At 44.6% G+C, this 26,475-nt stretch overlaps 1 protein-coding gene across 1 annotated transcript in view; it reads right to left on the reverse strand.

Annotated features, from left to right (window-relative positions):
* The window catches only part of ALK (ALK receptor tyrosine kinase), a 1,073,674-nt gene that overhangs the window by 36,581 nt on the left and 1,010,618 nt on the right, over positions 1-26,475 (reverse strand). Inside the window, exons 16-23 of the mRNA XM_043982018.1 lie at positions 23,579-23,761; positions 21,754-21,852; positions 20,847-20,999; positions 19,956-20,060; positions 18,770-18,956; positions 16,171-16,261; positions 15,968-16,032; positions 14,957-15,086 (exon numbers count right to left, since the gene is read on the reverse strand). Of these exons, the coding sequence (XP_043837953.1) occupies positions 14,957-15,086; positions 15,968-16,032; positions 16,171-16,261; positions 18,770-18,956; positions 19,956-20,060; positions 20,847-20,999; positions 21,754-21,852; positions 23,579-23,761 (1,013 nt within the window). The remainder of the gene's footprint in view (positions 1-14,956; positions 15,087-15,967; positions 16,033-16,170; positions 16,262-18,769; positions 18,957-19,955; positions 20,061-20,846; positions 21,000-21,753; positions 21,853-23,578; positions 23,762-26,475) is intronic.

Consider the following 26,475-nt stretch of genomic DNA (forward strand, 5'->3'; position numbering starts at 1 on the left):
CCAGTCTTGTAAATAGAGAGCCCATTTGTAGCCCTTCAGGACCTAACATAAACCTTGAGAATTACTTGATAAGCATCAGACTTCTCAGCCTTACAATACAAACCATGGGAAAGGAACCAGGTGAGTACTTGCACCTGAACAATGTGATATTGTTCAGGATAAGAGAAAATGAAAATTTCATCTATATCTACAACATGTTGACTGAGAAGGTTCACCAGAATTTCACTGTTCATATATTTTGATCAAATATTTGTAATGTCCAAACTACGTCTATAAGGTTGTCTTTCATTTGTTTCAAAGTCTAGTTTGAAGAAGGAGAATGCCTTTCATTAATCCAGATTTGTTATAGTCATATTCCTTGGACTCTAACAGAAACTATCAGAGACCAGTGAGAGCAGCAGTTGCAAATGGTAATTTTGTTTTGGGTCTTTCAATAATGGGTTTAGGGGCCTAGATTTCTTCCTTTTGGGGTACAAAGAAAGAGATGCCCATGCTGGCAACCATGAAGGCTCGATGAACCCATTCTTTGTGTTCACACATATGTACTTCTGTAACTTTTTATTGCCTGCTCATTTGATTCACAAATTCATGTATTTGGGAATGGGGGTAGGGGATACCCTCGCAGGAGGTGTATGGGATGATCCTAATCACTCTGCCAGAACAACTGGTCTACTCTTTCTTCCTAGAAGATTCCTTTAAAGTTCTGTATTCAGGAGAAATTCTGCCCCCACCAGTCTTAGCCTAAAGGGAGGTATTCATAGCTGAAATGGTAATCTTGGGCACATATTGGGTAAGTATCCAGGTTCTTGGCTGAAACATGAGCCCCAAACCCTAAAGCCAATCAACACTTGGGGGCAGCCTTCCTGACCACAACAGGTGTCCTGCTTCATCCCCTTGATTCTCTTGATTCTCAACAGGCCTTTCTCCTCCTACACAGATTTATGTTTATTTCCTGTTCAACTCATTTTCCCAAGACTTTAGGAAGAAACTGAATGGAAAGGAATCTTTTCTACACAGCTGAGCCCAATGACTGGGCTAACAAAGAAATAGTCACAAAGACAGCAAAGGCCATGGTAACCCTGGTACATATCTGAGGAGACCACGTCTCCTTCCTACTATGAAGTGCACAGGCTCTGTCTCTCTTGCCCCTGTAACTGCTTCTTCTCTATGCTCATGAATTCATGTTCTGCTTTCATCCAGTCTGTCAGGCAATCAGTAAGCAAGCAGTTATGAAACACTTAGTATGTTCCAGGCACTGTGTTCAGCTCTGGGGAACAGAGAAAACCCAAAACAATGTCTTCCTCAGGAAGCTCACATTTGAATGGGGGAAAACATGCAAAAATTTGTATTTACAAACTATATCCAGTGGAAGTGTAAATTAATTTCGGGGAAAGCGCCAGCAGTGGGGAAGTACTAGGAAAGGTCTTTTGCAGAAAGTGGGATTTGAGATGAATCTCGTAGGAAGCCTGGAATCCAGGAGTAGAATTGAGGAGGTTTGGGGGAGAGCTCCTGAAAAGTCATTGAGGTCTGGAGATGGATTCTCCTTAGCAAAGAATAGCAAGAAGCACAGGTACGTCAGGAAGGTATGAAGAGGCCAGAGGTCAATGAACTGGACTGTGAGAGCTATTGATCCAGGCAGCCCTGTAGGAGCCAGATGCCCCACCAACTGTTCCTTTACTTCATTGAAGTGTTTCCTATCTCAACCAGTACTGCCTCTTCCCAAGCCCTTCATAGCTTTCAAAAATCATGAATTTAACTATTTGTGATTGGCCTCCTTGTGCTGCTAGCAGAGAAGTCGGTTGTGTCAAGTTTTCAATGTGGATCCTCAAACACTATTTAACCTTGAGTTTAAAGCCATGAGATGTCTTTAGTCTCCCAACTGTCTGCTTCCTTCATCTGTCAAAGCTATTGCCTGATCGAGAGTGGCTCTATCCAATTTTCTTAGAAGAGTAGTTCTCAAAGCATGGGCTGTAATTCCCAGAGACCCTTTCAGGGGTCTAAGAGGTTAAAACTCTTTCTATAATAATGCTAAGAAATTTTTTTTTTTGCCAATTACAATACTCCTTCCTTTTCCAACTATCTATCTTTGTAAGGCCAGCACTTTTTTGGTATATTTCAGCCAAAACAACATATCATAAGATTAAATGCATAAAGCTGTTTTTTAGCCAGACATTAAAGAGATTTGCAAAATTATGTAAAACAAGGCTACTATTCTTTTTTTGTTTTAGAAAATAATTATTTTCATAAAAACATTATATTAACATCAAATGGCTTTGTTACTATTATTTTAAAAGAATAAATATTTAAAATATTTTTCCTTATAAATTTCCAGTATGGTAAATATTGGTAGATATGACCCATAAAAACAATAATTTTAAAAAGTGTAGGGGCAGCTAGGTGGCACAGTGGATAGAGCACCAGCCCTGGATTCAGAAGGACTTGAGTTCAAATCTGAACTCAGGCACTTGACACTTACTAGCTGTGTGATCCTGGGCAGGTCACTTAACTCCAATTACCTCACCAAAAAAAAGTATATGGGGATCCTGAGACCAAAAAGTTTTAGTACTGTGTCCCAGAAGCAAGTAGGAGGCACAGAAGATGAGGCAGGAAGACAAGTGGCCTCATATACTAGCTATGTGTCCCTGGGCAAGTCATTTAACCTCTATTTGCCTTAGTTTCCTCATCTGTAAGATGAGAGAAATAATTGCATCTAACTCCCAGGGTTGTTGTGAAGCCAAAATGAGAATTATAAAGTTCTCTGCACACTCTAAAGCACTCTATCAAGATGCAAGTTGTTCACTGTTATTATTGTCACCCAAGCCACCCTGGCCACCCTTAGCTTGCAAGTCAAGTAATAGTAAGTCAAGTAATGGCCTGACAATGACCTGCATTAACTCCTTCAATGGAACTAATAGAAGATCAGCTCCTTGGGCAGGGACTGTTTTTGTATTTGTTTCCCCGGTGCCAAGTGATTGTAGGCAATTAATAAATGCTTATTGATTGACAGGTGAAGGGGGAGAGCTTTCCATTATATTACTGATACTGAAGTCTTGAAGGTGTCAGAGTATCCCTAGAGGGGTGTGGATGAGATCAGTTTTTTAAAATAGATATTTAATCATCTCAATCATAGAGCTTTAGAGTTCAAGGAACATCAGTGACCAGCTGGTCCAGGCAATGCCTGAAAAGGAATTCTCACAGAGGTACAAAGACTCCTCGATCTGGAGTCATAAGACCTGGCAATGACCCCCAGCTCTGCTGCTTTCTACCTTCTTGACTCTTGTCTTGCCCCTGGACTTGCCCCTGATGACTGTGGAAGAGTAAGTGGGGCTGATGACCTTGGCCAGCTCTGCCTCACCTAAATCCAATTCATGAGCAAGTCAACACATTACCCTTGTGATGTCATTGATCCTCTTCCTAATGAAAGATGAACAACAACTGCCAGGGGCAAAGCAATTAGCCACTCTGGGCCCTAATTACTCAATGGTAATATGGGGGATTGGACTAGATCAAAGCTTCTAAAACTGTGGGTCCCGATGGTCAAGTAAAATGTGGTGGTTGTGAAAAATTTGGCAACAGTAAAAGCTTATGCATACCTTTTTTTCTTTTTTTTTGGCAGGGCAATGAGGGTTAAGTTACTTGTCCAGGGTCACACAGATAGTAAGTGTCAAGTGTCAGAGGCCAGATTTGAATTTAGGTACTCCTGAATCCAGGGCCAGTGTTTTATCCACTGCGCCACCTAGCTGCCCCCTGCATGCCTATTTTATATACCTAGATATCTGGGGTTGTGCAAAAATTTTTTGGGTGAAAAGGGGTCCCAAGTGGAAAAAGTTTAAGAAGCCCTTAACTAGGGGCAGCTAGGTGGTGCAGTGGATAGAGCACCGGCCCTGGAGTCAGGAGGACCTGAGTTCAAATGTGACCTCAGACACTTGACACTTACTAGCTGTGTAACCCTGGTCAAGTCACTTAACCCCAATTGCCTCACCAAAAAAACAAAACAAAACAAAACGACATCAAAAAAAGAAGCCCTTAACTAGATGACCTTCATAATTCTTTCCAGCTCCAAGTCTGTGATCCTATGAACATTTGACAAGTGCCCATCCAGCCTCTGTTTTCAGACCTCTATTGAGGGGTGCGGGCGGGGGTGGGGGGCGGCACTCGGGATCCAGCCCATTACCTCTGGATAGTCTGTTAGGAAGTGGTTCCTGACATTAAGCCCAACAATTCCTCTTTCTAACTTCCAACATTAAGAGAACAAACTAATCCCTCCTCCACAGGACAGCCCTTTAAATACTCAAAGCTGGGAATGTGACATCTGAGTCTTCTCTTTGCCAGACTAAATGGCTTTCAGATGGCATGAACTCAAGACCCTCCCCTAGCCTGATAAATGTCTTCTGGACTTTTTCCAGTTCATTTATTAAGTTCCTACTAGAGGCAGCTAGGGCAGCTGGGTAGCACAGTGGATGAAGTTCTAGGCCTGAAGTCAGGAAGACTCATCTTCCCGAGTTCAAATGTGGCCTTAGACACTTAGTAGCTGTGTGACCCTGGGCAAGTCACTTAACCTAGTTTGCTTCAGTTTGCTCATCTGTAAAGTGATCTGGAGAAGAAAATGTCATATTACTCCAGTTTCTTTGACAAGAAAACCCTAAACAGTCACAAAGAGACAGATGGGACTTAAAAATGACTCAACAACAACAGAGGCAGCAAGACGGTCAAGTGGATAGAATGAATGGTGGAGTTGGTATCAGGAAGACCTAAAGGCAATTAGTCACTAGCTGTGTGACCCTGGTCAGATCACTTAACCCCTCCCTTCCTCAGTTTCCTCAACTTAAAATGGGGGTAATAACAGCACCTACTTCCCAAGGTTGTTGTGAGGACCAAATGAGATCATATTTGTAAAGTGCTTAGCACGGTGCCTGGCACCTAGTAGACACTTAATAAGACCTGGCTCTCTTCCTTTCTACTATATGCAAATCAAAGGGTTTTTAAAAATGTCTATTCTTTAGGGGAGACTAGGAATAAATGTAAATATACATAGAATATGCACAAAAATAAATAATTTGGGAAGGGAAGGCACTAAAATCTGGAGAAGATTCATAAGAAAGACACTGCTCTCTTCTATGGTCCCCCCAGGTCAGAACCCATGAATGACCCCACTGGCCCTTTTGCTCACTATGCCTCTCCTGGGGTATACTGGGCATGGTTGAGTTCCACAAGATGCCTGAGGCTGGAGAGATAAGGATACACCGGTAGCACCTTGGTTGCCCGCCATGAAGCACAAAGATCATAGAAAAGAGAAGACTGCCTTCCCCCCTAAATCCCAAGACTTCCTTAGATCAGCTCTCTTCATTGCCAAAACCCACTGGCCAAATCCAGTGGTCACTTTGAAAGTACCCCTGAAATTAATGCACCTGTTTTCTGAGTTACCTTACCGGGCAAATGCCCTGGACACAGAGTAAGCCTGTTTGCTGAAAGGAGCCAATCAGGAGCCCAAAGTGAGCCAGTTTTGTTCATTCCCAGAGGTCCTTGCTGGTGTTCATTGCCTGACCTTGCTGAATTCTTCCTCCCTCTCCCCAAACTGGCACAAACTGGCCTTGCAGTCAACTGTTCCTGTAAAATATCCTGCTTCTATATCCACCTGTTCCTGGGAGAGATTGTCCACTCTCCCCAACTGCTCTCAGACCCACTCCTTTGTGGTTTTCAAACATAAATCTCTCCTGCTCTCCTGAGCTGTGGACTCTTGGTACCTTGTGCTGGGGCCCTTGGCCCTAGTGTCTACTTCTCCTGCTAAGAAAACGTTTTTTTCATTCAACTCAGCTTGGACTCCTCAGCATTTTGAGCATTTAGCTTCCCCTAGTTGACACCACTAACGATAATAAACAATCCTTTTTACTTCAACACCCTAGCTAGATATTGCCATCACCACAGGCTGGGGTGACAACACAGTTATTTGTGACAAAATTTCAACTGTTTTCCTTGCTTCCACTAACCCTGCTACATCTCTCTGGCTTCCATGCTAATGATATCTCTCTTCTTTCCCTTTGCCCAAAAGTATATTTTATGTTTTGTTTTGTGTGTTTTTTTTTTTTGTGGGCAATGAGGGTTAAGTGACTTGCCCAGAGTCATACAGCTAGTGTCAAGTGTCTGAGGTCAAATTTGAACTCAGGTCCTCCTGAATCCAGGGCCGGTGCTTTATCCACTGTACCACCTAGCTGCCCCTCCAAAAGTATATTTTAAATGTATATGTATGTATGTGTACATGTATACATGTATGTATATTTTTGCACACATATGCAAAAGTGAGAGAAGATAGACCATAAAAACATGCAGAAATAGGTGAACAAGTGGATTTTAAAATGAGCAAACGGTTCACACTCCTGGGGCCCTCACAGCATCTGCCTCCCACTATGGCCAGATTTTTATTTCATTTGAGAGGAATTTCAACAAATTTATCTTATTTGAAGCAATTTGGGCCACGTATCTGTGTGGTTCAAAAACAAGGTAAAGACTTTCTTTATTGTTCTAGTTCAGACAATGTTGGTGGAAGGGAACGCCAGTGTCCAGCAGGATGCCACTGAGTAGCTTGGGAGGAGGGAGTCTATCTGAGAGTATGTGGACACACCTGAGAACAGTTAGAAATACAGCTCCTACCTTAGGCAGATAAGTAACTAGCCTTGGGTGACTAAATAATTACACCCAAGTGCTTACTGGAGCTGAAGGAGGGATTGATCTGAGTGCTTTGTAGTTAACTAAATCCTGTAAAATGAGCTGGAAAAGGAAATGGCAAACCACTCCAGTATCTTTGCCAAAAAACAAACAAAAAACCATCCTCCAAAAACCAAAATGGGGTCAGGAAGTCAGACATGACTGAAGTGACTGAATGAACAACAAGATTCTGGGCGGCTCCGTGCTGTCATGGATAGAGTGCCGGGTCTGGAGTCAGGAACACAGGAGTTCAAGCATGGACTCAGACAATTACTAGCTGTGTGACCCTGGGCAAGGTACTTAACCTTAACCATTTGCCTCGATTTCCTCATCTGTAAAATGGGCTGGAGAAGGAAATGGCAAACCATTCTAGTATCTTTGCCAAGAAAACCCCAAATAGGTCATGAAGAGTCAGACACGACTGAAAAAAAAAAAAACCCAAACAAACTAAACAGGCTCCTAAATGAGATACAATTAAATTTATCTGATTAAATAAAATTGTATTTTATTAAATGAGATAATATTTGTAAAGCCTTTAGTAGGTGCTTAATAAATTTTTATTCTTTCCCTTTCTCCCTTCTGAAAAAGTGAGGATTAGTTTCTTGGGTAGGAGAGTGCTAAATATTTAAAGACCACCTCTCTGGAAAAAAAAATGTATGCACCAACATATTTAAGTTTAATCTGCACTACTCACATTTTATCCATCATTTTTTAAAGTCTAGATAATCAATGAAACAAATCAAGCCCTGATCTGTAGCACCTGCTGATTTCAAAGATGTAAATATTCACATCAACAATTAAAAAAACAAAACAAAACAAAAAACAATGCACTTGATGGAGCTGTCCACCCCTCCAAGTTAATGGAGGGGAGATCATTGTGTCTAAACCTGAACATTTTGGCAGGATTGGTTCTGAAGCCAGAGTGCAATGAGAGCCCCTACCCTCATCCTTCTGGGGCTGGGGCACTGCCGGAGCAGTTGGGAGGGAGGCAGTGAGGCTAATTTAGTCCTGAATCACTCGAGCTGTATAACACAGCAGGGAGAACTGTGCCTCTGGCTAGACTTTTTAAGGGTCCATTCCTTGGAAGTCAAAGACGGCCAACATCAGAGAAAGTTGTACTCTTGCACAGCGGGGATTTCGATCTCATCTATGCCCAAATCACTAACCATGCAGCTGAACAAAAGAGCCAGGCATTGAAAGCAAGAGGGAATTGGGGGAAAAGCCTTGAGAGAATGAGAGTGATTGGGGCTTGGTGACCTGCTTGGGAGCAGGGGGGAACCACGGAAGGAAAGAGTGCCACCGAAGGGGACTTCTGAGAGCAGCAGGCAGACAAGGTGGAGCAGGTGATGGCAGCACTGTCACCATCTGTTGGAAGCTGGAGGGAGGGAGGAACCCTCACATTCAGGACTTGAAGTGACTAGGGATTGGCACAGATCTTTGGGTCTTGAAGTTTCTTATTTACAGATTTTGAATCTGGTTTCCTCATCATAGCCTAGAAGTGACTGTGGATTCTTAAGGTTTATACCAAAGGAGCACAAGCCATGATAGGTCCTGTCACCTAGCTAAGTTCAGAGTTTCATCACCAGGTTGGCTGCAGATTGATGGATTTGTAAACTACAGGAACTCACCAAGGTCATCTTACATCTTATAAGGTCATCATTATGATCTGTGTCAGGCAGAGAGTATCCAATGAAATCACAGATCCTAGAAGGACTGAAGTAATACTTTTTATGGGGGGCAGGGGATAATATCATTATAGGACTTATGACCAAGGGCACCCTTCCAAAACTATAACTTACGAGTTCCCACCAATGTGTTTCCCTTTAACGATAAGCCTGTGGACATAATTGATCCAAAGCAAAGGCATTTACTAAAATGGCAAAGTAAGAACAGTTTCTATTCTCACCCAAAAGCCTGGAGTTCACTTTCCCACAAATATACATGGGAAAGTGTTCATGGGAAGAGGAGGCACAAAGTACAATGATGGTAAGGGATAAATATGGAAAATTGAATACCTTTCTCCACCCCATCCAAGAAATAGTTTACGTAGTCTCTTCAACATTTCTAGTAACAGGGAAGCCAGCCACTTTCTGGGTAAAACTTGATTAAAATGTCCTTGGGGGGGGGGCAGCTGGGTGGCGCAGTGGATAGAGCACTGGCCCTGGATTCAGGAGTACCTGAGTTCAGATCTGGCCTCAGACACTTGACACTTATTAGCTGTGTGACCCTGGACAAGTCACTTAACCCCAATTGCCTTACAAAAAAACAAAACAAAAGTAAAAAAAAAATCCTTGGAAAATATTTAGCAAAATAAAAATGCAATAGAATAAAGATAATGTTAACATGTGCATTCCTAAATCAATAGGTGGCTAGCAGGGATCTTTAGGTATACTTTCCCCTGTTGTTTCTATTTGAGTTTGACACCGCTGGACTAGATGACCTTTAAAATCCTTGCCTTAAGACAATGATGGGGGGGCACCTAGGTGGTGCAGTGCACCAGCCCTGGAGTCAGGAGAACTTGAGTTCAAATTCGACCTCATACACTTGACACTTACTAGCTGTGTGACCCTGAGCAAGTCACTTAACCCTCATTGCCTGCACCCCCCCCCCAAAGACAACAATAGAAGAAGCCCTTAGAGGGTGGTCCTAAAGGTTTCAGCCCACTGGTTCCTTTCGATTTTAAGTTTGTGGTTTTCTGATCCCAATGGATACACCCAGTTCAAGCACTACTTTTTCATGAAGTCCTTCCCAGATGCTAGGGCACCACTCCCCTATCTTGTATTGCATTCAATATGTGTGTGTGTGTGTGTGTGTACGTGTGATCTCCTCAAGTAGACTGGGAGTTTCTTAAGAGCAGGGACTAGTTTTGGCTTCTTTTTGTATGCTTAGAGCAGTGCCTGGCACATAGTTGGTGCTTAACAAATGCTTGTTGCTTGACTTATTCATTAACTGAACTCAAAAAAGCTGAGGCAGCTTCATTACCAGGTGCCTCTTATTGTTAGGAAGCCCTTCTATATAATGAACTCTTTGCTCCATCTGGTCCTGAAAATGTTGAGGACACAGACAAGACTTCCACTTTCTGGAAGGAATTTCTGGGGGAAGGGTAGAGGATTTCCTCTGTTCCTCTCTCCTTCTGAGGCGGCCCTGGGACAATTTCAAACTGTTTCCCCACAGTGTTCAGCTCTCATCATTTATTCTCACAGCATCCTTGGGATGGTGGAATGTTCTTGAGTCATTTCAAAAATGTCCGACTTTCCATAACCCTATTTGGGATTTTCTTGGCAAAGATACCAGAGTGGTTTGCTATTTCCTTTTCCAGCTCTTTAGAGATGAAGAAACTGAGGCAAACAGGGTTAAGTGACTTGTCTAGGGTCACACAGCTAAGTGTCTGAGGCCAGACTTGAACTCCTGTCTTCCTCACTTCAAGGCCAGTGTTCCACCTAGCTGCCCTATGGTAGAATGAAGCAAAAATTAATTCATCTGTTGGAGTCAGGAATAACTGGGTAAAGAGACCAGCAGGGTCTGGAGTATAGTCACCTAATAAATTAGAAAATCTAGGACTCCTGGTTCCAATCCCAAGGTACATCTGTTATCTCTTTAAGTTGTGTAGATCCTCCTCCAATGTTAATACATTTATCCTATTTTGACACTGCGCAGAGTCTTTCCTTTCAGATTCTTTCAGTCTCTCTGCTCTCAGCACCCACCTCCCCTTTTTTTCTACTATGTTATTGATCCTATTGCTTTCCCTTTACATACTTTAAGTTCCAGAACAGACTGACTAGCCTGCTTGTTCTCCCTCGCATATAACATCCATCTCCCAGGACCATGTCTTTGTCTGAGGCACAGATTTTGAGTCATTCCTAGAATATCCTCCCTCCTCACCTCTGCCTCTTGGGATTGGTCACTAGTTCCTTTCAGGGCTTAGCTCTAGTGCTTAAAAGAAGCATATTTCCTGATGCTGCTATTGTTACCAATCCCTGAATGTGCTTTGTATTTACATATCTGTATGTTGTTTTTCCCTAATAGAATATAGGGTCTCTTTTGTTTTTGTCTTTGTATTCCCCAGCACCTAGCACAATGTTGGAGCTTAACAAATGCTTTTACAGTTATCACAGAATCACAGAATTTTGAGTTGGAAGGTACCCTCAGTGGCCATCTATTCTAATCCATAGTCCAAAAGGAATCCTACCAAAATGTATTTTACAGGTACTTATCCAACCTCTTCTTGAAGACCTCCAAAGAGGGGGATATGATTATCTTTTTGGGCAGCCATTCCACTTTTGGACAGTTCTCAGGGGTGTGCTGGCAAACATTTAACAATCAGCTCTCCAAAAAGGCCTGATGCAGTTAAGTTTAATCTTCATTATTAGCATTTCTCCCATCACTTTCTTAAGTCTAGATAATCAATAAAACAATAAATGAAGTCTTGATTTGTAGTGTTTGCCTGATTTATAAGGTGCAAATGCTCAAACTGAACATTTAACTATTGGCTCTTGGGAGTGAATGCAAGCTGGCTCCCTGGCTAATAATGCTAACAGGCATTTATTAAGTGCTTTACTTCCCAAGCACTTCTCTAACTGCTGAGAATACAAATACAAGCAAAAAGTTGGAAGGGGTTCCCTTAAGGAAGATAAATTGGAAGGTTTTTTCCTGACCTTGAGCCTAAATCAGCCCCTTTGTAATGTCTCTCTCTCCTCTGCTCCTGGTTCTACCCCCATGGGCCAATGAGAACAAGTCTGTTCTTTTTCTCACATGACAACCTTTCAGCTATTTAAAGGCAGCCACCATGATTCCCTCTCAGTCTTATTCTTTTGCAGGCTCAAATAGCCCCAGTTCCTCCCATTGAAGATTCCCCCTTTCAAGCCATATCTGTCACCTCCCTGGTCTTAAGGATTTTTTTAAGACCAGAGGAGCCAACCTGGAAGCACAGGGAATTGGCACCAGCTCTTTGGGGAAGCAGCCTCTTGGTCCCTGCCTGAGAGCTAGCCCAAGCACATCTAATGGGCTATCTCTAGATTGACTGAATCAGCTTAGAAAGGGAAGAGAGACCAAAGTCGGGGAGGAAGAGGGAGAAGAGGGAGAGGTATGTAAGGAGAGGTGGAGGAGGAAGGGGATGAGAGGGAAGAAAGGAAGGGGCTGAGGGGGAGGATAAGGAGGGGAATGAGGGGGAAGAAAGGAAGGGGCTGAGGGGGAGGATAAGGAGGGGAATGAGGGGGAAGAGAGGAGGGGAATGAGAAGGACTGGAAGTGGATAACGGGGAGCAGGAAAGAAAGGACTAGGGCCTAATAATATCATGGGGAAAGAAGAAACCAACTCTAATGGAAAGGGTCTGTCTCCTGCTTTCCCTTGCCTCATTGAGCTCAAATGCCACCTCAGGAGGTATTTCCTGGTCTCTACTCCCCACTCCCTTCCATGGTATCTTCCCTCTGAGACTACTTCCTATTTACACTGTATGTATACAGCTTAAGGGCAGCTAGTTGGCACAGTGGAGACCTGGAGAGAGGAAGACCTGAATTCAAATTCAGCCTCAGACACTTACTAGTCGAGTGACTCTGGACAAGTCACTTAGCCTCTACTTGCTTTCATTTCCTCATCTATAAAATGGGAATAATAATAGCACCTGTTTCCAGGGTTGTTGTGAGGAGCAAATGTGCTCAGCACCTGGCACATAGTAGGCATCACAGAAATGTTAGCATTATTTTTATTATTTATTACATATTGCATACTCATACTTGTTTGCATACTGTCTTAGAATGTGACCTCCTTGAGGGAAGGGACCCTTTTTTTTGCCTTTGTTTGCCTTCTCAGGCCTGAGAAGAGTGCCTGGCACATAGTTTGTGCTTAATTGCATGCTGGTTGACTGACTGACTGGGTCAAGTAGAGGAGGAATAGAGGAGTTGGAGTGAAGAATTCAGGAAGCATTTAGGGTACTGGAAATGAAAAGCCACCACTTCACCAGCTCTTCCTTTCCTACCACTTTTTGTCTAGCCTTGGACCTTGGTTGGACTCCTTCCTTCTCTTGCTTTCTGAGGTCAGAGGTTGGCAGGGGTGGCTATCAGCCTGGATGCTTGCTCAGGTTGAGGGAAGATGGAGGAGAGAGAGGAGTGAGCCTGCAGGCTGCTGTTCTCCTCCTCATTAGAAGAAGGATGGTTTGTAGGTGATGAATTCTTTTTTTTTTTTAAGTGAGGCAATTGGGGTTAAGTGACTTGCCCAGGGTCACACAGCTAGTAAGTGTCAAGTGTCTGAGGCCAAATTTGAACTCAGGTACTCCTGACTCCAGGGCCAGTGCTCTATCCACTGCGCCATCTAGCTGCCCCGGTGATGAATTCTTAGGGGAAAAACCCAGAGCACTTTTCATCATCAATGGAGACTAATTCCTTTGCCAGCAAAGAGATAACTGGGGCATCATAGGCTCAGGACCTTGTGCTGAGGCCCACGTGGCTTAGTTCCTATTCATAGTCAATTAGCCCGAGGCATCAAATCTCAGTTCCCAGTCTTTTTCTTTATTTAATGTGCAGCCTTCTTTCCTTCGGATGGTACGATAGAGATGATTCTTCTTGGCTTCTGATGTACCACTGGAGAATCCTGGGGCTACCGGCTTCCCTTTGACTTCTCAGACATATCTGTGACCGTCACTCTTCATACTTAGGGAAGAGGGCCACTCCTGGAGATCAATGAGCTCAATGATAGGTCGAAGAAGGGGAATTCTAGATTTAACAGAAACCACTTACAAGCTCTGAGCCCAGAATATATAAGGCCTGGGTGGCAGTATAGTTAGTTATTGGAAAAAATCCCCCGACTTCTGTGAACCATGTCTGGAGAATTTAAAAATTATCATTTCTTCAAGACCCATTCAGTTCAATTCAATTCACAGGATCATAGACTTAAAGTTGGAAGGGACATCAGATGAACTGAGGCTGGAAGAGTTGCCCAAGCTCTCACAGTCCACGTAGTGTGGCAATTTTCAGATAAGTATTTTCTTTGGCAGACTGGGTATAGGGTGTTCATCTTCCCCCAGGTTGGGAAGGAGGTACACTGCTCTCTGCCTGACAACCTGCTTCTTTTTCCCCTTTCTTTTGTGTGATGTCTTTCCCCCATTAGAATGTAAGCTTCTGAAGGGCAGGAACCATCTGTCTACCATTCTTCATGTTTAGCACAGTACCCAATGCATAGAGGCATTTAGGAAGTGCTTGCTGACTGTAGGTACCCACCATCTCTTTTCTCTCACACTCTCCACCTCTAGAGTGTCTTTACTTTTGTAGGAAGGTAGCACAATAAATAGAGTATTGGACTTGGGGTCAAAAAGACCCATGTTCACATAATTGACTCAGATATTGAGTTAGCTGTGTTATCCTGTGAAAGTCACTTAATCTCTCTCAGGCTGTTTCCCCATTTGTAAAACAAGTGAACAGCATCACAGGCTTGTTGCGAGGATCAGAGATAACATATGTAAAATGCTTTGCCAACTTTAAAGCATTATATACATGCCAGTTATTGATATCAGCTATTCTAAAAAGTGCTGTTAAAAGTATTTGCTAAAAAGCAAGATAGAGCGCCAGGCCTGGAGTCAGGAAGACTCATCTTCCTGAGTTTAAATCTGGCCTCAGACACTTATTAGCTGGGTGACCCTGGGCAAGTCATTTAACCCTGTTTGTCTCGGTTCCTCATCTATAAAATGAACTGGAGAAGAAAATGGCAAACCACTCCAGTATCTTTGCCAAGAAAACCCCAAATGGAGTCACACAGAGTTAGGCACAACTCAAACGACTGAACAACAAAACATGGTATCCAGCTCCAGATGGCCAATCGTTAGTTGGTGAAGTGAAACTGGAGGTGAAGAGAGAGGTTAGGGCTGAAATGAGGGCTTGGATCAGATCATCTCTCAGGTTCCTTCTCGCTCTTAATCCTACAATTTCATTAGATCTAAACCTGGAGTCACTGACTGAGAACTCAGATAATAAATCAGACCTGTTGATTCTTTAGCCCAATTCTCTTCCCATTAGGCCAGATTTTAAAATTAATTAGTCCAAAAGTTAATTAGTTAATTAAATTAAACCCCCAAATTTTGCATTGGCTTTGCACATTTTGATTAGTACCATTGTCCAGTTATTCCTTCTTGGCCATTCCCCTTATTCAGACCTCTAGCTGATTTCCCTCATGTGCTGAACTGCTGGTGTGCACTGGCTCTCAAGGTTGCTCAGTTCCATGCCAATCCCACTGCCTGTCACACTGTTTACCTATCAGACTCACTCACCGGGCGAGGGCGAGTCTCCCGCAGGAAGGATTTGAGATCTCCCCCAGCCATCAGCTCTAGGAGGATGAATCGGGGCAGAGCCTGAAGGCTCACCCCAATACAGCGAACGATGTTCTGGTGGTTGAATTTGCTGCAGAAGAAGGGAGTGTCGCAAGTTAGCTGGGATAAAATAGAGACTTGTTCAGTTGTTTAACTGCACTCAAACCCTTCCATACTAGCCATTTGCTCTATCCTTACCCCATTCAGAGTTCTTCCTGAGAAATCATTTGGGAACTGAAAAAGCAAGAACGTTCATTTTCTTAGTTTACTTGTGAGCAAATAGACTTGATTTAGCTTTAGAACCCGATATTTTAAACTTCCCAGATTGATCAGCTTGAAACAATCTAGTATTTTTGAAAAAAACAGACCATGTTTATAATTAAAGCAATTAAAATTTAAACACACACATGGTTGCTTTGTTAAAACAATTATACATTTGTTAAAGAGAAATATATCCAGAATACATAAAGCTGGCCACTTTTTGGACAACAGTAGACAACAGTAGCCCAGGTAAGGTCCTGCCAGAGTTGGCTATTTGGAACCATTTGGGGATTCCAGAGGACCCCTGGAATCACTGGGCACTTGGGATGCTTGCCTTAGATGATGATCTTTTATTGTCATGTACTTAGAAGTACTTAGAGATCATCTAGTTAATGCCTTTGCCTCTCCAGGCAGAACCCTACCTAAACTTTTCCATCCATATGAGTCTACTATGTTGAGTCTGAAGAAGGGATAAAGAATCTTTCTCCGGATTATTGGGAATTGTCAAGATCAAAGAAAGACCATAGAGAGGTGATGGGTGGTGTTCAGGCTCATGGTGTCTTTTCTCTACCACTAGGAACTGGGGACAGTTTTACTGTGGTCAGTGGTGCTAAACTTTGGTGGAAAAGAAGACCCAGAGGATGGAAGGCCACCTTGCCTTTGAGACTTCACCATCCCATGGGAGATTGAGTAGAAGATGGGTCACTTTACCTAATGATCAATGCCTCCATGAGGAAATCCAGCTCGTCTTGCTCTGAACACACCTCTGGAAGCGTCTGGACACAGGGAACAGAAAGGGAGAGAGAAGGAAAAACCATTAAGTCAGGATGCATGATGGATGGGATACTCTTCAGAAGCAGTGTCACTCAGACCTTGATACGGCAGGTCATGTGGGAATAAGGTTTTTCCCTTACCTTAACTGCCACCTGTAGGGGGCTGGGGTCACTGGGGATTCCAGACACTTGTCCTTCATACACCTCCCCAAAGGCACCATGGCCCAGACCCCTGGACAAAGCAGAAGACAGAGTGAGATGGACTAGGGGCAGGTTGGTAGTGGTAGACTCAAAGACAGTATGCAAGCCCCCTTCACAGGCTTAAGCAGTTGGTTATCACATGATTATCCATTAAATTTTTTTCTGGAATCTACTATGTACAGTGAATTCAAGGATTTAGGATAAACCAGACAAGCAAAAGGGCAGCTAGGTGTCACAGAGTGTTGGGCTTGAGTTCAAATTCAGCCTCAGACACTAGTGGTGTGACCCTAGGGAAGTCCCTTAACCCTGTTTGCCCCAGTTTCCTCATCTGTCAAATGAGCTGGAGAAGGAAATGGTAAACCACTTCCAGTATCTTTGCCAAGAAAACCCAAATGGGGTCACAAAAAGTCATGAAGAGTTGACCGAAAAACAACAAAGACAAGCGATAGCTGTTTAATGATGAAATTTTATAGAAAATCATACCCGTGAACCCATCTCTTAATAAACGTCTAGATCTGCAAAAGATTGAAGAGATAATCCTGGTTTTAGCAAAAACAGATTCTTCTATGGGTATGGAAGAAAGTTTGCTTCTTTTCAATAGATTCATTCAAGCTGAGAAATCATTTGGGAACTGAAAAAGCAGGAAAGCTCAGCTTTCTTTTCAAATGTATTAGTGTGTGAGAAGACTTGAATTAGCTTCATAACAAGCTTCTTATGTTGACGAGATTGAACTACTATTTAAAAAAATCATATATTTCACATTTGTAATTGAAAGTTTAAAAACTTCAATATATAAAAAAACACTTCAAAATACCTCTGTGTTTTGTTAAAATCACACGTAATTTTTTGAGGAAAAATTGGCATAATGCATGCATTTTAAAAGTTAAATAAAAGAAAATATTGTTTGTTTTTTACAGATCACAGACTCTCAGAATTGGAAGGAACTTCACGGGCCACATTCCATACCTGAACAAGAATCCTTTCGACATCATACTTGACATATGGTCATCCAGCCTTGAAATTACCTTTTCCACTTCCTGCCTTAAACTGACATTGGGCCTTGTGGATTGGACCAGCAAGGATAGGCTTCCATGACCCCATCTCTGAGCTTGGCTTTCCTCATAGGATCATGAAGTTTAGAGCTGGACATGGATGGTCTCAAGACAACATCTAGTGTAAGCCCTTCTTTTTTTTTTTTGTAGGGCAATGAGGGTTGAATGACTTGCCCAAGGTCACACAGCTAATAAGTATCAAGTCTCTGAGGTCAAATTTGAACTCAGGTCCTCCTGAATCCAGGGCCAGTGCTTTATCCATTGTGACACCTAGCTGCCCCCCTTAATTTTTAAAATGAGGAAACTGAGGCCCAGAAACGGTGACTTGCCTGATGTCATGGAGGATTTGAACCTAGGTCTACTGGCCTGCCCAGCATATCAGTAATATTGATCATGGCTATTATCTTCCTAATAATACTGCAGGACAAAGGTTCCTATTCAAATTTCATTGACTGACTTGTGAAGCCAGACCTAGTGTACCTCCCCCTAACTTGAAAGTTATCTGCTGATCTAATTAGCTCTGGCAAGTATAATAACCAAATGTTCCTTCAATTTGCTGATATAAAGTGAAGATTGAACATAGAACTCTACCTTGAAATGTGTGGGGGAAATTGTCTAAAATGAAACCTCTGGCTTTCTTTTGACTTGTGAAGTGTACGTAAATTATAGAAAGACTGATTAGATCAACTCCTCCCCTCCAGTGTGGGGGAGGGGTTGTGTGATATGCCCTGAGGCGTGCCTAATCATCTCTTAGAAAAACTTCCAGAAATGAGGGGGCTCCATTAGATTACTCCTACCTGACATCCCTTACAGGTCTAAGTCTTTGGGGATGTGAGAGTTCAGCCATGTGGGCAGTCAACATCAGACTGATTCCATGGAAACTCTTCAGTTCCGTGACATACACAGGATCATAGATTTAGCGCTAGAAAGTGTCAGAGAAGCCTCTGCATTCAACCTGCTCATTTTACAAATGAATAAACTGAGGTACAGAGAGATTACTCAGGTTCACATAGATAATAAGCATCTGGGGGGCAGCTAGGTGGCATAGTGGATAAAGCACTGGCCCTGGATTCAGGAGGACCTGAGTTTAAATCTGTCCTCAGACACTTGACATTTACTAGCTATGTGACCTTGGGCAAGTCACTTAATCCTCATTGCCCTCCCCACCCCCCAAAAAAACCAAACAAAAACCACAACCAAAACAAACCATCTGAATTGGGATTTGAATGCAGGTCTTTTTGACTTTGAGTCCAGAACTCTAGAGCTGGGAGGAACCTTAGGGATCATTTAATCTGGATTGTGCATTTTCCAGATGAAAACCAAGGCCTAAGGCAGATAAGTGACTTGCTCAAAGTCACATCCACAGTAAGTAGCAGAACTGGGATTTGAACCCAGTTTTTCAGACTCTTCCCACTAGCTTGAGCTCTGCCATCTTGGATGCTGCCGTCTCAGACCCCAGTTATGGGAGAGAGTGGACTGGGACTTACCGAATAAGGGAGATGTTTTTCCGTGGCACCTCCTTTAGGTCACTGATGGATGTGGTTTTGCCAGCAAAACAGTAGTTGGGGTTGTAGTCGGTCATGATGGTTGAGGTTCTCAGTTTGCTCAGCTTGTACTCGGGGCTCTGCAGTTCCATTTGCATTGCCTGGAGCTCCTGATGCTTCCTTCGGTACACTGGAGACAGAGACAAACCCACACAGCTGGGCACAGCCAGAGGAGCAGCCCACTCTGGGGCCATTTCTGATGCATCTCACTGAGAGGTCCATCACAGACCTTGTTAATGTTTTATTGAGAGGCAAGCAGGGCAGCAGCCTGCTGAGATACCCTCAGGACAGAGGCATGGGATCCGTCTACTCTGAGAGCCCCTGATTCCTCCATCAAAGTCCTATGCCAATGATCTTTTGTGTCACAGAGTTGTCCTTGGGGTTTGAAGGCCAGGTGAAGCCCAGGGTATGGAAAGTGCTGAAAAAAGGCTTCCATAGGGGCCTGATGATGCATGGAATGTGTGTAGCCCTGAGCAGGTCACATAACCTCTTCACCAATCAGAAAAGCTCAAGCAATTTTAGGGCGTGTGAAGAGGAGCATGATGTTGAAGACCTGGCACTGGTCAGACCCCCTCTGTATTACTGTGTTCATCTCCTGGTGCCCAACCATTAAAAACAAATAGTTACCTTTTTGTTTTTATGTCACCTTTATTTCTGAATCCATCTCCCTACCCCATCCCCCATGGGTGCCACATGTTAAAGGCACTGACACATTGAGGAGATCATCCCACAATGGAAATATACTGAAGGAACTGGGCATGCTCCGCCTGGAGAAGAAGAGACCCAAGGGGACAATTGTGGACTTTTTAGGGAATTCTGGAAGCAAATCACCTGAAGAATGGCCTTGGGTTGGAAAGGCACAGACTGAAAACCGGTCAGACATCTACCAACAAGGGGTAGGTTGAGGAGTCGGGGGAGGGTAAATCTCTTCTCTACCCATGAATCAGGCTGACTTTGGGGGAGGGGAGCCGCTCCATAATTAGAGCTCCCAAGCTGCTGCGGGGTGGGAGAAGCCCACTCTTGGGTTCCTGTGCCCTCCCACCACCGAGGCTCAGCCTGAGAGCAACTCAGAAGCTTCACGTCTCCTCAGAGGGAGGCCTCATTTCTTTGGCGTCCCCAGCACACTCACCAATCATGATGCCCGAGAATGCCAGGACCAGGGCAGCCACCAGGGCAGAAGTCACAACAGACAGTATCAGGGAGAGCGGCAGGTGAGGCTCAGAGGTGGGTGAGACTAAAAGAGAGATTAAGAGGAGGGACTGAGGATCAACCACTGGGCTCCCTCTCTGACCTTACCCCAGGAGTCCTGCCTTCACCTCCCACCCACTGAACCTTCTCTTCTGCCAGCACATTATGAAGAGGACATTGTCCTTCTTTTAGGAGCTCAGAGAGACAGTTTAGGAGCAGAAAGAAAGTGCTTCAAGTATCTATAAAAGGAGCCCAAAGTACCAGTTTTTGCCCCTGGGACAGGGGGCACGAGAAATATGCCCTCACTTTAGTTGGGTGTGGAAGGTTTACAGCTAACAAAACGCCACCTCTAAGGAGGCCACCACACAGTGGGCAGCCCACCTAAGGTGTAGCCACTGAGGGATAAGATAGGAAAGGAAAATACCTATCTCCTGTAGTTTCCTATTTTAACTAATTCTTTATTGATAGCTAGGTGATAATCTCAATCGTTTCCATACTACTGAAGGACTGAATATAAGGAAACTTCAGTTTGAGACCCAGCTCTGACTTACTGGTTCTGTGACTTTGGGTAAGTGACAACACCTACCTGGGCCTCAGTTTCCTCAGCTGTAAAATGGGTGAGTGGGACTCAATGCTCTCTAAGGTTCCTCTGAACATGAATCCTGCAGTGACCCATGACTAGCTATGGCCTCTCTCCACCCTGCTTTAAACAGTTAGCTCCCTTTATCCCAGCAGGAAGCCGGGCAAGGAAACAGTGTGGTGACCACCCCGTCTCCCTGCCGATCTCCATCCCTGCAGGGCTCCAGGCCCCAGGAGGCATCTGCTTTCTCACCTATGCAGGAGACCCCGTCTTCGGCCAGCACTGTGCCATGCTCACAGAAACAGATAACTTTGTGGCTTTCCGGGTCGATGTGGCACTCATCCACCTCACAGTGGCTGCAGTTCAAGTAAAGCTTGATGTTCACCTCCCCATGGCCCTCCATCACTGGGGTAAAAAGGGAGGGGCGGGAAACACCATCATCAGCCTGAGCCGGCAAGGATGGCTCTCCTGCCACCCCCTCACAACATCTACCAACACCCACTGGCTGTTCCACTGATGAAGATGGAGCTGGGCCTTTCGGCAGCTCTCCTCTTCTCCGTACGGTTTCTTTGGATGGTTGCTCATTGTTTCCTATGTTCCCCTTAGTAGTAGTACTCCAGGCAGTTGAGGGTTGCATTATTTAGAAGGGAAGTGAAAGAGTCATACATTTGTCTAGGCGGGCTGGGGGGTGGGGAAGTAATTGTATGTGTCTTGATCAGAGTCTTGAAATGGCTTTATATGGAGGGAGGAGTGTATATGTATATGTATGTGTGTGTGTGTGTGTGTGTGTGTGTGTGTTTGTGCATAGGATTTAAGTTCCTCGAGGGCAGGGACTGTTTCATTTTTTCTTTGAATTCCTAGTGCCCAGCACAGTGCCTGACATGTAGGATAAATAAATAAACATTATTAAGTAAATTCACATTGCTAAATAATAAATTCTTCCTGGGTTGGACTGCTTTTTTCCTCTTTTTTGTATACTCAGTGCTTAGCACAGTGCCTCACACATTATTGATTGATTGAATGAGTTGGATTGGAGATATGGGGGCTTCCTATTTGCAAGCGCATCATTTATTGGGTGACGATAGACTCCAACACACCATGAATCTATATTATCCTGGGCCCCAGTTGTGGCCTGGCTGGGAGGGAGAGAAGGGAGTACCTTTCAGAGCCGGGGTGTACAGGATACCCAATGGACTGATGAAGGAGACCCCATCCTCCCCATCTATTTCGGGGTCATTGTTCACAGCTGCGTTACCCCCTGTAGCAAACCAGAGAAAAGCTGAACACCGGGTAGCAAATCATGATACACACAAACACAGACACATACACATCCACAAGTCATGCTAGCCAGAGCAAACAGCTGACAACTTTCCCAGGGTCCTGAGAGGAGCTGACATCAGGCAGGGAGTATATAGCCCAGTAAGGATATAGTCGAGTATACTTATGGTAAGGAGTGGGTCAGAGCAGAGCAAATCTTAGCTCCTGGGACCTTGGTTCAACACCATCATGTACATGGAAGTGAAGTTACCTCCTTGGGCAGCTCTAAATCTGGGTACCCTGAGTAGAACTGAAGCCACTCTCAGGGTTACTGGACAGACTGTCATATTTGATCTTTGGGAAAATTCCCAGGATTATAGTTCTGGAGCTATAAGCAATCTCTAGCTCATCTAGTCCACTTTAAATATGAGGAAACTGAGGCTCAGAGAATCTCAAGAGCCTAAATGATTTGCCCAAAGTCACACAGGCAGTAAATGGAGAGCAAGTTCAGCTCCCCAACCTGAATGTTCTTTCCAATGCACCGGAACTCCCTCAGCAGGATTCCTTTGGACAGGAATCTAACAAATTCTGGGCTCCCTAGGCTGACTTCCCCCCACCTCCAGACCTTAGCTTATAGCATTCCCATTAGCAGCCTGTAGAAAGAGCATCTCCTGCCCTTTCCTCCACCAATCTCTGATCCACCAGGGCAGGATAGGTAGAGAAGAGTGAGAGGGGAAGTCAAAGAACATGGCAACCACATTAGATTTAGTGTGGTCATCCCTCCTTCCCCAAGGCTCCTATTCTTTGCTCAGAGATGGGTCTGGGCACATCCCACTACCGCACCCCCTGCCTGATTTTCTCACCCTCATAGACTCTGAAGAAGGAAAGCATATGGTCAACACAAGCATCTTACACAAAGCATTAAAGTTAAAAAAAATCACACAGATATCACATTGCATGCACATTACTCTAATCTAGGGGGATTATACCACCTCCCCTCCTCTTGGACCATCAATTCTAGGCTGGTCTTGGGCAAGAGCCAAGAGGAGGGCAGCTAGGTCAAAGGCCTGCTGCTGCCTGCTGATGAGACCAGAGGGCCCGGGAAATGGGTTGACCCAAATTCCCATCGAGCATCAGCGTGGAGAGTGGTTTCTCTTTAGCCCCTGATGGGGGCTGTGATGTGACAAGTGAGTGGGGCCAGTCCAGTGACTGGAGGGGTGGACAAATCACCAATCCATCCCTTAGGGGGAGTGGTCTTGGCTTAGAATCAAGCATGGCCACCCAGAAGGAGGCACTGGGCTGGGCAGAAGCTGCTGCCAGCCATCACCCCCAGAGGAGTTCAATCCGGCACCTCACTGGGGTGCTCAGAGAATGATCCAGGAGAGGTCACAGCCTCTCTTCTTCCAGTAAGGATGGCAGGTGGGTGGGGAGGAGAGGGGAGGGGATCAAGAATCACAGTGGGATCTTGATGCTGTCCTGGAGGAGGCTTGAGGCAAGGTGGCAGCTCGGCAGTTGCCTCCATGCCCACCCCATGCACATTCTCCCAGCCCAGCTAGAGGGGAAGGGGGTGGGCCGTGACATCACAAGGTAGGGTCAGGGGAGGAGAAAAGAGGGAAAAGGGTTTTGGAGTGGGGAAGAGAAGGGATGGGGGAAACGGGCCTTAGAGCCTGCCTGACTTCTATGACTAAAGGAGGGAAACTGACACCTTGAACGCGAAGCATCTTTACCTATGTATCCTCCGCCTCCTCCACCTGAGGAGCACCCCCCTCCACCCCCTCCGAAACCCCCTCTTGTCTCCCACCCCCACTTCTTCATGGCCTGGGGGCAGGAATGTCCTCCTGTAGCACCTTCCAGCAAAGATTTTCCCGACCAAAGCAAGGAAGTGTTATCATTCCAGCCACCTCCACCGCCTGCAGAGGAGAGAGGGAGACAACAGAACAAACCCAGAGTGAGGAGAGCCCAGGAAGTGAAACTGGTGGAAAAAGCTGGAGGCCGCGGAGTCTGGGAATGGGCAGAGAGGTGGACTTGAAACTAAGAAGGCCTGGGTTCCAGCCCATCCTGAAATACTTCCTAGCTCTCTGACTCTGGGAAAGTCACTTAAACCTCTGTCTGCCTCAGTTTTCTCATCTGTAAAATGAGGATCATAACAGTACCCCCCCCCCTCCTAGGAAGGTTGTTGTGAGGCTCAGGTGAGATGATGTAGAGTGCTGGGCCTGGAGTCAGGAAGGCCTGAGTTCAAATATGATCTCTGACACCTGCTAGCTGTGTGACCCTGGTGAAGTCACTTAACCCTGTTTGATTCAGTTTCCTCATCTGTCAAATGAGCTGGAGAAAGAAATGGCAAAGAAAAGAAATGACAAGAAAACCCCAAATGGGGTCAGGGAGAGTAGGACATGACTGAAATGACTGAATAACAACAACAACTTTACAAACGTTAAAAATCACTATTTGCATTTGGGAGACTTGGCCTCATGTTCCCTTCCCTAGCGCATTTGCAATGGAACTGGTGGCCTGGAAATGGAGGGAGGTGATGTTTGTCAGGCCAACAACCTGGACCAACTTCTTCCCCTCTAGCCTCAGAGGCAGCTGCCCCAAAGTATACATACAAATGCATAAGATGAGGATGGATCTGGGATTGGGGAGCTTTGGAGATGAACAAGTTTGTTTTGTTCTCCTCTCCCCATCCCTGTCAACTCCCAAATCTTGGCTCTTTAGTCCCACTCTCCCACTCCCACCTCTACCCCAAGAGGCACTGTTGTGCTTTAGTCTTCAAGGAAGGCAAAGGTCAAAGTGCCATATTGGGGTGAGTGCTAACAAGGGCAGAATGTCATAGTTTGTAACAGAAAGTGCTTCTGGCCCCTGGACTCCATCCCACCCCAGCCAGGCATCATTCCTGAGCCAGGACTTCAGCTAGAGTCAAGAAATCAGGGTTCCGGGACCAGATCTGCACAATCCAGCTATGTGACCTTGAGTCAATTCCACCCCTTCTCTAGGACTCAGTTGCCTCATTTGTTTTTGTTTTGTTTTGTTTTGTTTTTAGTGAGGCAATTGGGGTTAAGTGACTTGCCCAGGGTCACACAGCTAGTAAGTGTTAAGTGTCTGAGGCTGGATTTGAACTCAGGTCCTCCTGACTCCAGGGCCAGTGCTCTATCCACTGCACCACCTAGCTGCCCCTCAGTTGCCTCATTTGTAAAATGAGGAGGTAGGAGAGAATCAAACTAGGTAATGCCTGAAGTCCCTTCCAGCTTCAACAATCTTGGAATCTAAGAACCTACAATCCTGATCTGCTTGGCCCAAGTTAAGAGGCTACTCTCCTGTTAAGGTCTCACATATGAGTGAATGGGAGGAAGGATGTAAAAATACAGCTTCAACAGAGAGCTGTGTTCTGCTGATACCTCACGCCTCTGGGGACAGTGGTTTCTGGGGTTACCAGGGATATGATCTAGACAAGTGATCTGGGAACTCACCGAAGAGGAAACTGTTAACCAGTGAAGGTTGGTACCTTCTCTGCAATTTATAGTCTTAGTGACCTGGAGACACTGAGGCATTAAGTGAAGTCCCAAGGTCACACAGTCAGTATGGGTCAGAGACAGGACCTAAATGTAGGCATTGCTAACATCTGCTGGACATCTGCAAAATCCCATGAGTGCCTTCCAATGTGTTTTCTAAAGAGAAGTGCCTATTACTGGTTCTAAGGCATCTTAAGCCTTTTCTGTCCATGTAGTCAATCTTTCCTGCTAAGGCTGGGACTAGCCACTATTTCTCATATCATTTCCTTCCTCCCTACTCTCCTTCCTTCCTTCCTTCTTTCCTTTTCTTTTTTTGCTGGGCAATGAGGGTTAAGTGACTTGCCCAGGGTCACACAGCTAGTAAGTGTGGTAAAGATATATATCGGAAGTTTTAGCTGAATCATTTGAGAGACTGCTCATGCTACTGAAGCCACTGCTCCCTGTGCAATCACAGGCCAGTCACCTAATCCTTCTGGGCCTCGGTTTCCTTGTCTATACAAGGAGGGGGCTGGATTAGATGAGATCCCTTCCTCTAAAATCATGATCTTGGTAATTTTCTCATGCTGCTTCTGTTGTCTCTGTGCATTTTAAAAATCTGAAATAAAACTGACCTGCCAGGTTGTTTTTGTTTTCATGAATTAATCTAATACCTGGTCTGAAATGTCACTTAAATATTCTCTCCTGGACCGAATATTGAATTTTTTAAAAAAAGCAATATAAAAGGAATGTCCCAAGATCTATCTTTTTTCTTCCTATAACTGCTGATTCCAGAGAAAACTGTTCAGCAGAAACCAGCCCAGGCTTCTTGTTTTACTTCTGTGGCTGTGGGTCAGTGAGACCAACTTTCTGGTTGATAGGGCTTGGGTGGTAGAGGTCAGGCAGACTGAGATTGTAGGGCATAGCAGGCAGAAGGCCTTGGTTTCCTGTATATTCTCCATTCTCTGCTATGGATCTCCATTCCTCCTAAGGACAAGAGGACACAGGGTTTTGAAGGAGCTTTTCGTTTTTCTTTTGGATGCAAATACAGGGTTGTGGGGGTAGAAGTCTTGGGAGAATATCAGTTAGGGATGGCCCTTTGTCACTTCAAGTAAAAGAGTCTAGAAATGGTTCCAAAT

Source organism: Dromiciops gliroides, chromosome 2, assembly GCF_019393635.1.
Source record: "Dromiciops gliroides isolate mDroGli1 chromosome 2, mDroGli1.pri, whole genome shotgun sequence".
In the NCBI taxonomy this organism is placed as follows: Eukaryota; Metazoa; Chordata; class Mammalia; order Microbiotheria; family Microbiotheriidae; genus Dromiciops; species Dromiciops gliroides.